This window comes from Mirounga angustirostris, unplaced genomic scaffold (genome assembly GCF_029215605.1).
Source record: "Mirounga angustirostris isolate CCGP_5_RB_7025 unplaced genomic scaffold, mMirAng1.0.hap1 SCAF_3, whole genome shotgun sequence".
NCBI classification, from domain to species: Eukaryota; Metazoa; Chordata; class Mammalia; order Carnivora; family Phocidae; genus Mirounga; species Mirounga angustirostris.
The window spans coordinates 104,483,752-104,500,158 of NW_026991711.1; the positions used below are offsets into that span (position 1 = coordinate 104,483,752).

Consider the following 16,407-nt stretch of genomic DNA (forward strand, 5'->3'; position numbering starts at 1 on the left):
TTTGCGTCCATGTTCATCAGGGATATTGGTCTGTAATTCTCCTTTTTGATGGGATCTTTGATTTGGGGATCAAGGTAATGGTGGCCTCATAAAACGAGTTTGGAAGTTTTCCTTCCATTTCTATTTTTTGGAACAGTTTCAGAAGAATAGGTATTAATTCTTCTTTAAATGTTTGGTAGAATTCCCCTGGGAAGCTGTCTGGCCCTGGGCTCTTGTTTGTTGGGAGAGTCTTGATTACTGCTTCAGTTTCCTAGTGGTTATAGGTCTGTTCAGGTTTTCTATTTCTTCCTGGTTCAGTTTTGGTAGTTGATACATCTCTAGGAATGCATCCATTTCTTCCAGATTATCTAATTTGCTGGCATAGAGTTGCTCATAGTATGTTCTTAGAGTTGTTTGTATTTCTTTGGTGTTGGTTGTTGCCTCTTCTCTTTCATTCATGATTTTATTTATTTGGGCCCTTTCTCTTCTCTTTTTGATAAGCCTGGCCAGGGGTTTATCATTCTTATTAATTCTTTCCAAGAATCAGCTCCTAGTTTCGTGATCTGCTCTACTGTTCTTTTATGTGTATTTCATTGATTTCTGCTCTGTTATTTATTATTTCTCTTCTTCTGCTGGGTTTACACTTTATTTGCTCTTCTTTCTCCAGCTTCTTTTTTTTTTTTTAAAGATTTTATTTATTTATTCATGAGAGACAGAGAAAGAGACAGAGGCAGAGGGAGAAGCAGGTTCCCCGCGGAGCAGGGAGCCCAATGCGGGACTTGATCCCAGGACCCTGGGATCATGACCTGAGCTGAAGGCAGACGCTTAACCGACTGAGCCACCCAGGTATGCCACTTTCTGCAGCTTCTTTAGGTGTAGGGTTAGGTTGTGTATTTGAGACCTTGCTTGTTTCTTGAGAAAGGCTTGTATTGCTATATACTGTCCTCTTAGGACTGCCTTTGCTGCATCCCAAAGATTTTGAATAGTTGTGTTTTCATTTTCATTGGTTTCCATGAATTTTTTTAATTCTTCTTTAATTTCGTGTTTGACCCATTTATTCTTTAGTAGGATGCTCTTTAGCCTCCATGTATTAGAGTTCTTTCCGACTTTCCTCTTGTGATTGAGTTCCAGTTTCAAAGCATTGTGGTCTGAAAATATGCAGGGAATGATCCCAATCTTTTGGTACTGGTTGAGACCTGATTTGTGACCTAGGATGTGTGATCTATTCTGGAGAATGTTCCATGGGCACTAGAGAAGAATGTGTATTCTGTTGCTTTGGGATGGAATGTTCAGAATATATCTGTGAAGTCCATTTGGTCCAGTGTGTCATTTAAAGTCTTTATTTCCTTGTTGATCTTTTGCTTAGATGATCTGTCCATTTCAGTGAGGGGGGTGTTAAAGTCCCCCACTAGGATTGTATTGTTGTCAATGTGTTTCTTTGCTTTTGTTATTAATTGCCTTATATAATTGGCTGCTCCCATGTTAGGGGCATAGATATTTACAATTGTTAGATTTTCTTGTTGGATAGATCCTTTAAGTAGGATATAGTGTCCTTCCTCATCTCTTATTACAGTCTTTGGTTTAAAATCTAATTTGTCTGATATAAGGATTGCCACCCCAGCTATCTTTTGGTGTCCATTAGCATGGTAAATGGTTTTCCACCCCCTCACTTTCAATCTGGGGGTGTCTTTGGTTCTAAAATGAGTCTCTTGCAGACAGCATATCGATGGGTCTTGTTTTTTAATCCGGTCTGATAGCCTGTGTCTTTTGATTGGGGCATTTAGCTCATTTACATTCAGGGTTACTATTGAAAGATATGAATTTAGTGCCATTGTATTGCCTGTAAGGTGACTGTTACTGTATATTGTCTGTGTTCCTTTCTGATCTATGTTACTTTTAGGCTCTCTCTTTGCTTAGAGGACCCTTTTCAATATTTCTTGTAGGGCTGGTTTGGTGTTTTCAAATTCCTTTAGTTTTTGTTTGTCCTGGAAGCTTTTTATCTCTCCTTCTATTTTCAATGACAGCCTAGCTGGATATAATATTCTTGGCTGCATATTTTTCTCATTTAGTTCTCTGAATATATCCTGCCAGTCCTTTCTGGGCTGCCAGGTCTCTGTGGTTAGGTGTGTTGCCAATCTAATGTTTCTACCATTGTAGGTTACAGATCTCTTCTTCTGACCTGCTTTCAGGATTTTCTCTTTGTCTCTGAGACTCATAAGTTTTACTATTAGATGTTGGGGTGTTGACCTATTTTTATTGATTTTGAGGGGGGTTCTCTGTGCCTCCTGGATTTTGATGCCTGTTTCCTTCCCCAAATTCGGGAAGTTCTCTGCTATAATTTGTTCCAATATACCTTCTGCCCCTCTCTCTCTTTCTTCTACTTCTGGGATCCCAATTATTCTAATATTGTTTCGTCTTATGGTATCACTTATCTCTCAAATTCTGCCCCCGTGATCCAGTAGTTGTTTCTCTCTCTTTTTCTCAGCTTCTTTATTTTCCATCATTTGGTGTTCTATATCGCTAATTCTCTCTTCTGACCCATTTATCCTAGCCTCCATTTTTGATTGCACCTCATTAATAGCCATTTTGATTTTGACTTGGTTAGACTTTAGTTCTTTTATTTCTCCAGAAAGGGTTTCTCTGATATCTTCCATGCTTTTTTGAAGTCCAACTAGTATCTTTATAATTGTCATTCTTAACTCTAGTTCCAACATCTTACTAATGTCTGTATTGAGTAGGTCCCTGGCAGTCAGTACTGCCTCTTGTTCTTTTTGTTGAGGTGATTTTTTACATCTTGTCATTTTGTCCAGAAGAGAATAGATGAATGACAGAGCAAAATGCTAACAGGGTAACAACGACCCCAGAAAAATATACACTAAACAAATCAGAAAAGACCTGAAACTGGGGGAAAAGAAAGAGAGAGAAAGAAAAAAGAAAAAAAAAAGGAAAAGGAAAAGATAAAAAAAAAAAAAGAATATGGTCAGATATGATCAGGCTGGTGAATAGATCAGTTCCACGCATTAGATTTTGGGCATATTTTGGTCTGTTAAAGGAACTTCCTCCCAAAATTTTAAAGAAAGAAAAGCTTATATATGTACAAAAATAAGGATAAATATGATGAAGGGATGGAATATGACTGTAAAGATGAAAATTATAAAAGATTTTATAAAAGGAATTATAAGATAAGTTGGTTGAAAAAAGCAAGAAGAGAAATTAAAAAAAAAAAGGGGAGAGAATGTGATAAGGTAGGAGACTGGTACAAAGCCATATTCTAGAGATTTAGGATGTATTTTGGTGTGTTAGAAGAAATTGTATCCCAAAATTTTAAAGAGAGAACAACTTAGATATATACCAAAAATAAGGTTAACTAGTATGAAGGGATAGAATATGACTCTAATAATGAAAAATAAAAAAGATTTTTAAAAAAAGGGATTGATAAGATGTAGGTTGAAAAAGGGAAAAAGAAAAATTCAAAAAAAAAAAAAGAAAAAAAATTAACTTTGAAAGACTAAAGAATCATGGGAAAGAAAGCCTGAATTCTCTGTGCAGTATTCCCTTAGTGCTGGCGTTCTGCCTTTGTCATTGATGGGTAAACTTGGTCTTGGCTGGCCGTTCTTGCTGATCTTCTGGGGGAGGGGTTGTTGCCGTGGTTCCCAAATGTCTTTGCCAGAGGCGGAATTGCCCCACCCTTGCCCGTCCGGGCTAAGTAATCTGCTCGGGTTTGCTCTCGGGAGCTTACGTTCCCTGCAAGCTTTCTGTCCAGCTTTGGAGGAGGAGAGTGAAAATGTCAGCCTCCCAATCTCCGCCCTGGAGGAGCCGAGAACTCTGGGCCCCACTCCTCAGTGCGCCCCCAGAGAAAAGCAGTCAATCACTCCCGTCTCCCCAGTCTCTGGCTGCACTCCGTGCTCACCTGGCCTGTGACCGAGCGTTTCTATCTCTGGCACCTGACCCCAGGTGGAGTCTCCAAACCCAACGGTGCGCTCCTGTGCCGCTCCTCCCGGGGGAGGAAGGAGTGTCTCCCCGGATCTGCCGCTTGTTGGGTCCCTGCTGGAGGAGCAGTGGCCCGACTGTGCTGCAGATCTCAGTTTATGGCAGCCCCCGAGCTGAGAGCCCACTCCTTGGCTCCATCTCTGCAGCCGGCTTCCCCGCTCTGATACCTGGGAGCTCTGCCGCACTCAGGCACCCCCGGTCTTTCTGTGACCCCGAGGGTCCTGAGACCACACTGTCCCAGCGAGGGTTCCACCGCTCGCTTAGCCACTGGAGCAACGTCCCTCAGCGGAGCAGACTTCTAAAAGTTCCGATTTTGTGCTCCATGTCTCTATCACTTGCCAGAAACGGCCGATGGGGCCCCCTCCCCTACTGTCTATCCTCCTGAATATCACCTCGGATTCACTTCTCCACAGGGCTTACCTTAGAAAGTGGTCACTTTTCTGTTCAGAGAGTTGCTGCTATTCTTTTCTTCGATCTCCTGTTGAGTTTGTAGGTGTTCAGAATGGTTTGATCCCTATCTAGCTCAATTTCTGGGACCAGACCAAATTTAGGTCTCCTACTCCTCCACCATCTTGCTCCTCCCCTGTATATACTCTTTAACCAGAAAGGTGATGTGGGTAAGGTAGGCACATAAATAAAGGCATTAATAATTCTAGGGGTATCCATTGAATGTGACATAGACCATTATTTTATTTATTTATTTTTATCCTTTAGTCTCTAGACCTGTGAAAAAGACATTATGTTTGGGACCTGCCCCGTCAGCCTCTCAGCTCTGCAATATCCCTTGCTCTACAGACTGTATAGTATCTTCCTGGTCAGCCTGGGGCCTGTGCATCCATGAAAACTGCCGTGATCCTCAGGGGAGAAAAGGTGAGTGTCTTGTTTGTGTCTGCTTCATTTACTTCCAGTGTACACACAATTATTCTGGTAGCTAAGTAGCCAATTAAGCCTGCTTAAGACAATATTTATTTATAAAATGTAGATAACCAGCTCAAGCCTGAGAGCATTCAGTTATTTGGGAGGCTGCTGGGGACATGTCCATGAAGCAAGAATCTGACCTTGATTGACCTTCCAGTTAGGTTCATAGCTGGTGATGTGACTATTACTCAAATATGGTATAACAATGTTTATATGTGTAATGGTTATACTGAGGAAATTAGACGTGATTTCTGTAATCACACCAGGAAACAACTATTTTGCCTATCTATCTATTTTCAGATTTCCTCATGCTGAATTTGATGTTCTATTTCACATTTTCACGAGGGCATTTATGTGTGTTGTTTACTTTTTGATATCTTTGGGCTAAAAGTGGAGTCTTCAAACTTTATATGCTTGTTTAATTTTGTAGGCCTCTGTAGTCTTATTTCCTTTCATTTGCTGTTACACACACATCTCTGTATTCAAAAGTTCGTTTTTGGTGACACCTTGACCTCTCTTTCATTGACCTTTCAGTTTGTATTGATACTATGTTCCCTTAAGTAGCAATGCTAAAAAGAAATATTCCTTTTTCTAAGAGAAATGAGCTTCAAGGACATTCCAGAAATTAGGTTGTGTTTGCCAAGCACTAACCCTAGATATCACATGCGAAGAAAGAACACCTGGCCAAGTGCTTGATGCTACAAAGCTAGTGCTCTCAACTTGATTCTGTGTCCATTTGAAAGCCCACAGTTTAGCAATTCCCAGATTGCTCACATGCACACATAGGCACGTCCAAGTTCACACACCCATGCCCTGGGCTTTTCTCTTTATTCTGACTTTTCATTCTAAGACAAGAGGATGTGTGTGGAGTCTAGGTTGAGGAGGAAGAAGCTAATTTTAACTCTTTTATCAAATAATTGAAAACTGGATCTCAGTAGAACCTGGAGGGGTGCAGTGAAGAGGCCCGTGCTGCTTTTTATTTAGACTTGTAGCCAGAATGTCCCCTAAACCTCTTCAGTTTAGGAATTATTTTGTATTATTTTTATTAAAAATAATTTCCCATTAAACTGGACCTTGTGAGTCTCCTGTAGCTGCATATGAGACTCCCCAGGGTGACTTACATGTTATTGGAACCAGCCCTCCTATGTTCAACCTGTGCCAATCCATTTAGATTGTTGTCTAGAAAATCATGGAAGATTGGACTCAGGCTCTGCCAGCTACTGTGGCCATGGCTGTAGATACTCACGCAACTTTGCTATCCTGAGTGCTGCCTTTTGCTTTCAAAGCTGTAGAACCCAACCAGGCCAAGTGGGCCTCATATTATTTTATAATTTTTGTTGTAAGTGACAGAAACCCAATTCAAGATCTACTGTTTGAATCCCCATGTTTATTGCAGTGTTGTCCACATAGTAAAGATATGGAAATGACCTAAGTGACTATTGATGCATAAATGAATAAAGGGAATATGATATATACACACATGTGCATGTGCTTGCACCCACACATATGCTCACATATTTATAGTGATATTATTTAGCCATAAAAAAGATGGAAACCCTGCCATTGTGACAACATGGATGAAACTTGAGGACATTATACAAAGTGAAATAAGTCAGAGAAAGGCAAATATTGTATGATCTCACTTATATGTAGATTCTAAAAAACCTGAAATTATAGTAACACAGAGTAGAATGATGGTTACCAGTGGCTGGGTGGTGGGGAAAATGGGGAGATGTTTATCAAAGGATACAAATGTCTAGTTAATAAGGTTAGTTTAAGTTCTGAGGATCCAATGTGTAGCATGAAAAGTATAATCAACAGTACTGTATTATATACTTGTAAGTTGCTAAGAGAGTAAATCTTTAAAATTCTCACCACAAAAAGAAAAAAGAGGTAATTTTGATTTTAGATCCTAGGAAGTAGAAAGAAATGTCTTCCTTAATACTTCCAGGAAGAGTCCTGGAATTGAATCTCATTGGCTGCTTTCATTTGATAACCCTGACCCAGTCACTCTGATTGGCCAACTCCTAGGCATGTGTCCACTACTAGAGGGACAAGGCTGGCCAAGTCTCACCACTGAGAGTCAGGAAGGGATGGCTCCCTTAAGGAAATATGAGATGCTAATACTACAAGATGGTAGAAGTAATGCTGAGGTTAAACTTAATAGATATTTATTAAATGCTTTCTCCCCTTTGTTCTGGGCCATAGAATTTTTACAGCAATTCAGAGAATGCTTTCTTCCTCATTCTGTGTTGTAATTGTTACTTGAGCAAATTTTCACAAAAACTTTTGTGAGAAGTGCTCTTTCAACTTTTCTTTCAATCTTCCTTTTCCACATAACTCTGAACTGGTCCATGGAACTCAGCTGGGAAACTCACAACATTCAGACCCCTCTGCTTGCCCCCTGGGCCCAAGATGCTTCAATGCCAAACCTTTTCTTCGCCCCTGTTCATCTATTGTATGGGTCAACTCTTGCAAATTCACCCTAGTCCATCATTCATTAGACATCACCTGTTGTGGGTTGAATTGTGTCCTTAAAAAAAAATCTTCATTCCTAACACCTTGTATATGTGAATATGACCTTATTTGGAAACAGGGTTATTGCAGATGGACTCAAGTTAAGATGAGGCCATAATGGATTAGGATAAGCTCTATTCTAGTGACTGATGTCTTTATAGAAAGAGGGAAATTTGGACACAGAGATACACAGAGGAGAATGCTATGCAAAGGCAGATGTTAGAGTAATGCGTGTATAAACCAAGGAATGCCAAGGATTGTCGACAACCACCAGAAGCTAGGGAGAGGCATGGGAGCAGTCTTTCTGTGGAACATTCAGAGGGAGCATGGCTCTACTGACACTTTGATTTTGGGCTTCTAGACTCCAGAACTGTGAGACAAAAAAATTCTGTTGTTTTACATCACCCAGTGCTGTATTTTCTTTTGGCAGCCCTAAGATACTAACATACTGCCAAACTTTGCATCAGCATTTAGGCTCAGCAAGGATATGATACTTCATAATACTTCAAAACTAAAGTATAGAGAAGTGAGCCCATTTGTCCTAAATCCCACAGGGATTTAATAATGGCCAAGCCAGTACTAAGAACCTGGTTTCCTGTCTCCCTAGTCTAGTATTCCTTCAAACACTGGGCTTCTTTAGTGATTCCCTCTGTAGCCTAAGGAAATTTGGATCAAGGCGCAAGTCCAGTACCAAGCTTAGCAGGGAAGTGCTCTGCCCACATTCACCCCATTGGCCAGTGGGACGCATTAGTCTTGAGAGCCAATCATTGCACTGATGTAAGAGATAAGGCATGGGGCATGGGATTTGTCTTAGTTCCAGTGTGTCACCTTTGGAGGGAGAGGGAAAGTAGACTGCAGTTGTGTGAGAAAAGAAGGGTGTTCTAAGATTAGCTTGCGAGCAGCAGGTAACTGGAATGTGTGTTTTTTTGCCTCAAACAGTAAGTTTTTCCAAGAAAGGCTCAGCCTTTGGAGCTGAAGGAAAGAGCGGAGACAATAAAGCTTCTCACCTGAAGGTCTTAGTGTTACCACAACCGCCTGAAATGTGTAGGGTCATGTTGGGATTGATGAGAAACAGTCTCTGTTCTACAGGGCCCATACTTAGGCTAAATGACCTGCCCTAGGCACTAAGTAATCCCAGACAGAAGAGCCTATACACAGCAATGATTGTTATTCAGGTCTGGGAGTTTGGCATTTTATAAATGCTTCCCAGAGCAGAGACGATTTTGATTTTTAAGGTCTTGCTAAAATCTGCCAGGACTACCTGCCTCTAATCCCTCCTGGAAAAAATAAGGAATGGAGTTTTCCCTCTAGGGAAATGATTCTGTGCCTACAAGGAGTCCAAGCATGTTACGATGATGGTAAATAATCTTCTTTTTTATTTCTACTGACTTGCGGGCATGAGGTCTGGGATCTTCTCAATCTCAGACTGTCCCACGGTCCTACCATGGGGTCTGCCAGAGCCGCTGACCGACACAAACGAAATGTAATTCAGAATTCCACAGAGGCCAGAATACACAAGCTAATGCATTAAACATCACAAAACTCTGGGATGTAAACTGGACTGTTTAGCTTCACATTTGAATTCCCTACCCTAAAGAAATGCAGTGAACCTAGTAGCAAAAATCTAGGAGATATATATATATATATATACATATATATATATCCTTAGTTATTTTATACTCTATTTTATATGATAGAGGATTTGAGGGAAATACTGGCAAACAATAGCAAGAAAATGAATGTGTAAAGTTGGAGATAATTACTTTTTTCTATTCACTAGTCTTTTTCCCAGTCACTGTGTTATTGCTTTGGCATGTTCCTTTTGTTCACATTAAAAAAATAGTAGAAAAGGATGGAAAAGCCATTAATGTTGTATTACCTAACAGAAGAAATTAGTTACCCTAGAGATGATCTTACTATGGCTATTATTTTAAGGCAGGCACCCTTCAGTCAGGAACCCTGTAAGCTTTGTGGCTGTCAGCCGTTTGGAGTACGTTAGAAAATCAGCTGTTGTCCCCAGCCTTCTCACTTTCCACCAGGTCTCTAATAGGCAGACAAGGGGAACAGTACTCAGCAGGTTGGTACTTGTCAAGTGAAGCTAGGACGTATTTCAGAGGAATTTAAATTGGATCAGGTTTTATCATTCATTGCTTTATCTTTGATACACTCCCAGGGAGTTATAATTAGAGATATATGAAAGAGAAATAACCTGAAAAAATTGCTGATGGGTGAACTCTATACAAAGTATGATACATTTTTAAAAATTCTTTTTGATACAGAGACATACATTTATATGACATCCTTGTCCCTTTCAGACATATTCTAGAAAGACATCCTTGCCTACAGAAGTTGTTTTAAAGAAAAATTTGGTGGAGGCTTCCCGATACAGTGTCACAATAGGTAACTGCTTATGTGGTAGGACTTCACGGGTTCCTTAACACCCCCAGTATGGTCTTACCCCCAAGTCACACATTTAAAGTTCTAAAATCCCCATAGGAAAAGACATCTTGAAACTGAGAAGCCATGACTCTCTTAACAAAGACAGTCTTTTATGCTCTGAAACAAATCAATTTAGATAACACGCCAAATCAGGAAAATACTGCCTGTATTAGATCTTATATAACAACAGTGGGGGAAAATTTCCATTTTCCATCCTTGCCTGCTACATAGATCCACTTTTAATGAGAAGTCTATAAAATCATTTTGCTTTGTTACAGAAAATATGTATGCTATAGTTTTTTCTTTTCCTTTTTTGTTTTATGTCTGTGTGTGTTAGGAGTGGGGGTGGGGGTGTGTGCCTACTTCTCATTCTAAGTGTTGAGAGTTCTCATAATCACCATTGCCCTATCATTGCTTTTTCTTATTTTCTGTATTCACAGCAGGGTGCAAACTAATAATGATACTGTAAAATGCTGCACTTGCAGGAATGGTGGTTGGTTTCTAAAGAGCTGGAATCAATGTGCTCAGGGTCTTTTGTTCAGAGTTGTTACCCCATGCCCAAAGCTGCCAGAGATGAGGAGCACATGGATGCCTGAGATGGAATAAGCTTCTGTCATCCTCAGTCAACCTGCAAGCTGCTGCTTCAAGCCTGTCCAGTGGTGTTAGTGTGGAGACACAGTATTGGCCATACATAGCTCCGGAGAAGCTTATGGGGACACTTCGGGGACACTAGCACCTGAGGAGGTACAATCCTCAGACCTAGATTTACCTCCCATGTCTCCTTTAATTTTCCCATGGCTTCATTTAAAAAAACTTTGGCCCATCTTCTGCCATTTGTGCTTTGTCCCTTTTCTCTCCCCAACCCACAATTCACTCTTTTCTAAAATTCAGTAGAATAAATAGTAAGCCAGTAGAATATATACTAAACTTTGGGTTCATGAAAGAAAAAAAATCCTGCAAATACCAGTTTCATTAAAAGTGGATTGAATCTATAGTCATTAAGTGATTATTAAAACTCCTTCTTGATGCCTCGTGCCTAAAATTCCACTATCCAATCATACACCCACCTTCCTTTGGAGGAAATGATGCATAGTCCCTGCAGATTCACTGTATGGAGTGGGGCTAGAACACATCACGCACAAGAGCTGACTTGAATGCTTTCTCATGAAGAGGTGATGACTCAAAAAGTCCTTGGCTGAATTTCATACATATCCATTTAATCAATAATGAGCCTTGGGAGCAGTAGTAACGTCTCATCTGATCTTAGTTTTCACATGCATAAAATGAGAATAACAACTTGCAAAATAGTTTTGAAGATTTTTTAATTTGGGGTAATATAAGTAAAGTGGCTGGCACCATCTTGGGATAGGGTAGATGTTTAATTAATGCATGCGCCTTTTCCTCTTGTTGGACTATATGTTCTGTGAAGAATAGATTTATGTTTTCTGTTCCTCTTGTGGCTTCCCACAGTACATTACAATGATCTACATATGGCAGTTAATGTTTACTGAATGATACGATCTGGTTAATATGGAATTCGGTAAATGAAGGTAAGTGGTTGGCTGGCCCCAGCCACTGCGGACTTGGCAGTTGTGTATCTTTCAGAACAGAAGCACCCAGGGGAAGCCTGATGTCTATTGCAGGCATGAACATGTGTGTGATTAAAGTTAAGCACTAACAAGAGACTCCAAGGTTTTTGTTTTATGCTGAGCTTGTGCTGTGATTTGATCCTAGTTACAGTCAGGACAAGGGCAGCACAAATGAAAGACTGGAAGAATTTATTGACTAAGGAGATGTACTCTATAGATTTACGATGAGATGGATGCAATTTGATTTATAGAGGGAAACTGCACATACCTCTCAATGGCATTAAGCTCTAGGTACTAGGACACCCAGAATCCTCAGCAAAGATGACCAAGTTTCTGAGACAGTTGTTAAAACTTATAAATCATGGAGACCCATGCTTTGTCCTGCTCAAACAGATGAACTAAACAAGGACAAACATAAGATTGTAAATAAGCAGCATATGGACATTACATGTAAGAATAGAAGTCATCCAAGTTGTGTGGCGGTGAGCACTTGGAGCTCATTGTAATTGGATGACTATCAAGTGTAGTTGGAAACCTTGTATGTTTCCTGTGTCTCTTCTGAAGGTGGCTCAGGAAGGGAGCTGAACCTTCTGAAGATTTTGTTTTAACTAATTAATGATACAGATTTATAGGTATGAAGTATGGAAGAAGCCATCTATTATTTTAATTGTCCCTGACCTTAATATTTTCAATGCCATGATCATGAATGTGGTCTCTGATTGGCTGAATGCCTTCCCCCACGTGGCTGATCGTCAACGTAAGAATCGAAGAATCCCTCTTAAAAGGAGCTCAGGGGCTCCTGAGTGGGTCAGTAGGTTAAGTGTCCCACTCTGGATTTTGGCTGAGGTCATGATCTCAGGGTTGTGAGATCGAGCCCCCTGTCAGGCTCTGTGCTGGGTGTGGAGCCTGCTTAAGTTTCTCTCTCTCCCTCCCCCTCTGGCCGTCCCCTCCCTTTTCTCCCTCTCTCTCCCCCTTTCTAAATAAATAAAATAAATAAATAAATAAATAAATAAATAAATAAATAAATAAATAAATAAATGGGGGGGGGGAAGGAGTTCATAGGTTAACCTTGGACCAAAAAAACCCAGATAAAACACTTGAGACTTAATCTAAAAATCCTTGTCCAGTCCTGTAATATTCTAAGGAAGCTCGGCTCCCTCTTGTGGCCTAAAACCATGTGTCCATTAGTTCAAATCTCCTGGGCTGTGCGGTTTTCCAGGAGCCCGTCTTTTGCCAACTACGCCTTGAGCTTTAGAACCTTTTCATTTCATTACTATTGGTGGGAAGATAGGCATGGCCTCGGGAAATCTGGGAGAGGCTTATACCTGGCTTTGTTACCTCTCATGCTCCCTAACTTGTCCTTCTCCCCGCCTCTTGTGGGAAGGGTAGTGGGGGTATCTAACTCTCATGCTGGGAATTCAGTGTTCTCATACTCTCTATTTTCCTATCACAGTCTATCTGTCAGTATGTCTGTCTGTCTCTCCTTGAACTACCCAGAGGAATAAGTGAATAATTCCTTAAAATGTTATCACCCAATAAGATCGGTTTTGTTAAAAATAAAAGGAATTAAAGGAATTAAACTGGTAAACAGAATTTGGTGCATGAGAGAATGGAAGTAAAATATGAAATCCATGGAAGGCAGGCATAGCCTTCAAAAGTGATGTGTCGTAAGGGCCAGAAATAGAAAACTCACAGACTAAAGGGTCGTATCTAGTTCTCAGTCACTTTTTTTTTCTTTTAGGCCACTTTGTTTTTTAAGAAGATAAGTTAGTTAAACATGGAGAGATATCATATAAAAACAAAACACAACTTGGAATTTCATCTTCTTGGACAAAAATTAGAAGATTAGTTAACAGAGAGTCCACATTCCCTCATGGCAACAGTCCACAAAAGCTGTTTTAGAGCAACCCTCCACTTCACTGCACACCTCAGCACCCTCTGCAGTTGTATGGTTGACTCGTTTCCCTCAATTTGTACCTGCTTGACTCTTGCAACACTGACTTTGTGGATCTGTAAGCTCGTAGTGTGTAAGGCCCATTTATATCCTTATTATAGTCAGGCACTGGGCCCTAGTCCCACATTACATTTATTTTAACTGAATAATAGTCCAGGGACCCATGTCGAGCCAAGGTGGGGAATGTGGTCCAAAGAGGTACTGTCCTCATAGAGCAGGCTGACCTGGAAATCTCAGGGAAGGGAGGCAGGGAAATCTCAGGGCATAACGCTGTGAATTTCTTGGTTACCAAGGATATGCCAAAATGGAGATGCATTTCAGCTAATGCGGAGTAATCAGAATGTCAAGAACAACAGAAAAAAATAAAATGTGGATTTATCTATGTTGAGGCTCTTTCTGAGAGTCTTCATTTACTTCTAATGGTTATGGAGGCCATTGGGCATAAGCTACTTACTACTCCATTTGATTATGTGTGGCCTCTCCAAGGTTGTTAAGTCTTGGAGGACAGATTTTCTGCTCTAGTTCTTGTCCATTTTCTTTCCCTTTCTTTTCGTATCCCCCTTCCATTTTCCATAATAGAAAACACCTTAAAATAATACACCTTTTGGAACTATAGAGAATGAAATAAAAGTTTCATCTCTTTTCTAGTTGCGGTTGCTTTTCTTCTGATGGATAAAGATGGAATCCTGTGAAACTTTTGTTTTTCTTTCCTTTCAGGGTTTAGACTGAGACGGCGCCATGTTCTCATGGAATCCACAGGGCCGGCAGGCCACTGCCCTCATTTGGTGGAGTCTGTTCCTTGTGAGGATCCAGTGTGTTACCGATGGCTGGCGTCTGAAGGGATCTGTATCCCTGATCATGGAAAATGTGGCCTGGGGCATCGCATCCTGAAGGCCATCTGCCAGAATGACCGAGGTATGTGGCAAAGAAACGTGTTGCTAAGTGATCTGCCCTATGACGTGACCGCTCTCTAACAGGTCATTCTCCCAAGGGAGAGAAACACAGCTTTCCTACCTTTGAATACTTATATTGAAGTCAGATGCCACATTGCTGCAAGGTAAGCTTTTGCCTTGATTTATTATAAGGCCGCATACTCCGAAAGAAAACTATATGATTATTCCTAAATGCAATACAGTGAACCTAGAGCTTTCTCTGCAGTTTTCAATTTATCAAGACAGAGCATACAGAATTCCTCTGGGTAGTCTTCAACTTATCAATACCAAATAAGTTTTATTTGCCTTTTTTGAGGTCGATATGTAACATGCTTTTATATATTATTAACAAATACTATACCTTGTAAAGATTTCAAGGCTGCAATTCTCTCCAAGTTAAAGAAAAAAAAAAAACCAAATCTTTTCATTTATATAGCATTTGACCAGAATCAGTTCTAGACATAATACTGACATTTCTAAGGAACCATTTTTACATATAAATTGTCAAGATTTACAAAACTGTTAAAGGTGGTGTCTTTCCTTCATTGCCAAGCTTCTAGTACAATAGGTTGTTTGAAATGAAGGGTGATTTAGAAAATATGTAAGTTACATGGGAATGAGAAAAGTGACATTTTAAACCTTTATCTTACAGTTTAGAAAAAAAAATCAGTCTCTTGGAAGAATATCAAGTGTGTCTATCCCATTTATAATGCTCTTGGTGTGTGGAGTGAAATGTTTTGACTTATGAAGTGAAGTGTAATCCATAGAACCCAAGGAAATTACAAAGTGGATTCAGAGTGGCTATTCAGAGTGGCTTCCACATGGGATTGACATTCAGCAATGGTTTCCTTTTCTCCCTCCTTCTGTCTCCCCCATGACCCCCCTTTCTCACTTTCCCTCTTTCACTCCCTCCATGCCCTTTTCTCTCTCACTTTCTTCCTTTCTTTCCTTCCTCCCTCTTCTTTATTTCTTCCTTCTTTTTATCAGTTCTTCTTTCTTTTTAACCACTGCCATAATTGGACAGATATATACATTATCAAGCAGTGTAATCAGTTATCTCATGAAAGGTATTTGTTTAATTAAATAGAGGTCAACAACATATTGTATTAGCTACATCCTTTTTGACTGAGTAGTTACAACTAATAGTGGCTTCTAATATTACCAAATAATTTTTGAATTGTGGTAATATATGTATAATTTATTAACAGAGGCAAATAAGGTCACTTTTGTGTTGCTTTTCTTTGAATTCAGGAAGAATAGTATAAAGGTTTGAACCTGGAGTCTAAAGTCAGCCAGGTTGGAATTTCAAGTCTGCTACTCACCTGCTAGACAATCTCAGGAAAATTAATTAACTTGTGGAAGCATACTTTCCCTTGGCTTTAAAATGGGGGTAATAAAACCTACTTTTCACTCTCAGATTGTGAGAGTTAAATTGGTTATATAAAAGTGATTAGTGAAGTATCTGGCACATAACCATTCAAAATAAGGTATAAGCTTATTTTACTTATAATGCACATTTATTACTGTTCTCTGCCCTGGGGGAATTGTGCAAAGAGCATTCTTACAAAATATGAAAAGAATAATGAGTATTAGAATAACCATACTACTTCTTCCTCCCAACCTCCCGCTGTGGAAACAAGATCATTTGTATGGTTGAGTCCTAATGAAAAATGCCTGTCAGGCTTTGTCATCTCATAGCAGATATTAGAGGCTTGTCATGATATGTTATGTCTATAGGGCTGAGGACTTTTTCACAGTTTGTTCTGTGCCTTCTGTAGTATTGCAGAGGGTTACATTGTGATCTATAATTAGAAATAAATATTCTTCCCATTTCTGGCACAGAGCTGCTAAAACTCTTGGAACTTTCTGAGTAATAAGAGCAAGGCGGCATCTTTGGTTACATTTGTTCTCTTGCCCTCAGTTGCTGAAATCGCTTCCAGATAGGTGAAATGGGTGTGTTTTGACTCAAAAGAAAAGAAAAGAAAAGAAAAGGAATAGGTGTGTTGTTATTCATAACAAGCCTAACAAGCTGCCTTCCTCCACAACTGGGTTTATGTTAATGAGGTGATTTGTGGAAAGCACCTAAGGA

General features: G+C 39.9%; 1 protein-coding gene across 1 annotated transcript in view; it reads left to right on the forward strand.

Annotated features, from left to right (window-relative positions):
• Positions 1-16,407, forward strand: part of THSD7B (thrombospondin type 1 domain containing 7B) — a 206,028-nt gene that overhangs the window by 111,242 nt on the left and 78,379 nt on the right. Inside the window, exons 5-6 of the mRNA XM_064585817.1 lie at positions 4,684-4,839; positions 14,104-14,301. Of these exons, the coding sequence (XP_064441887.1) occupies positions 4,684-4,839; positions 14,104-14,301 (354 nt within the window). The remainder of the gene's footprint in view (positions 1-4,683; positions 4,840-14,103; positions 14,302-16,407) is intronic.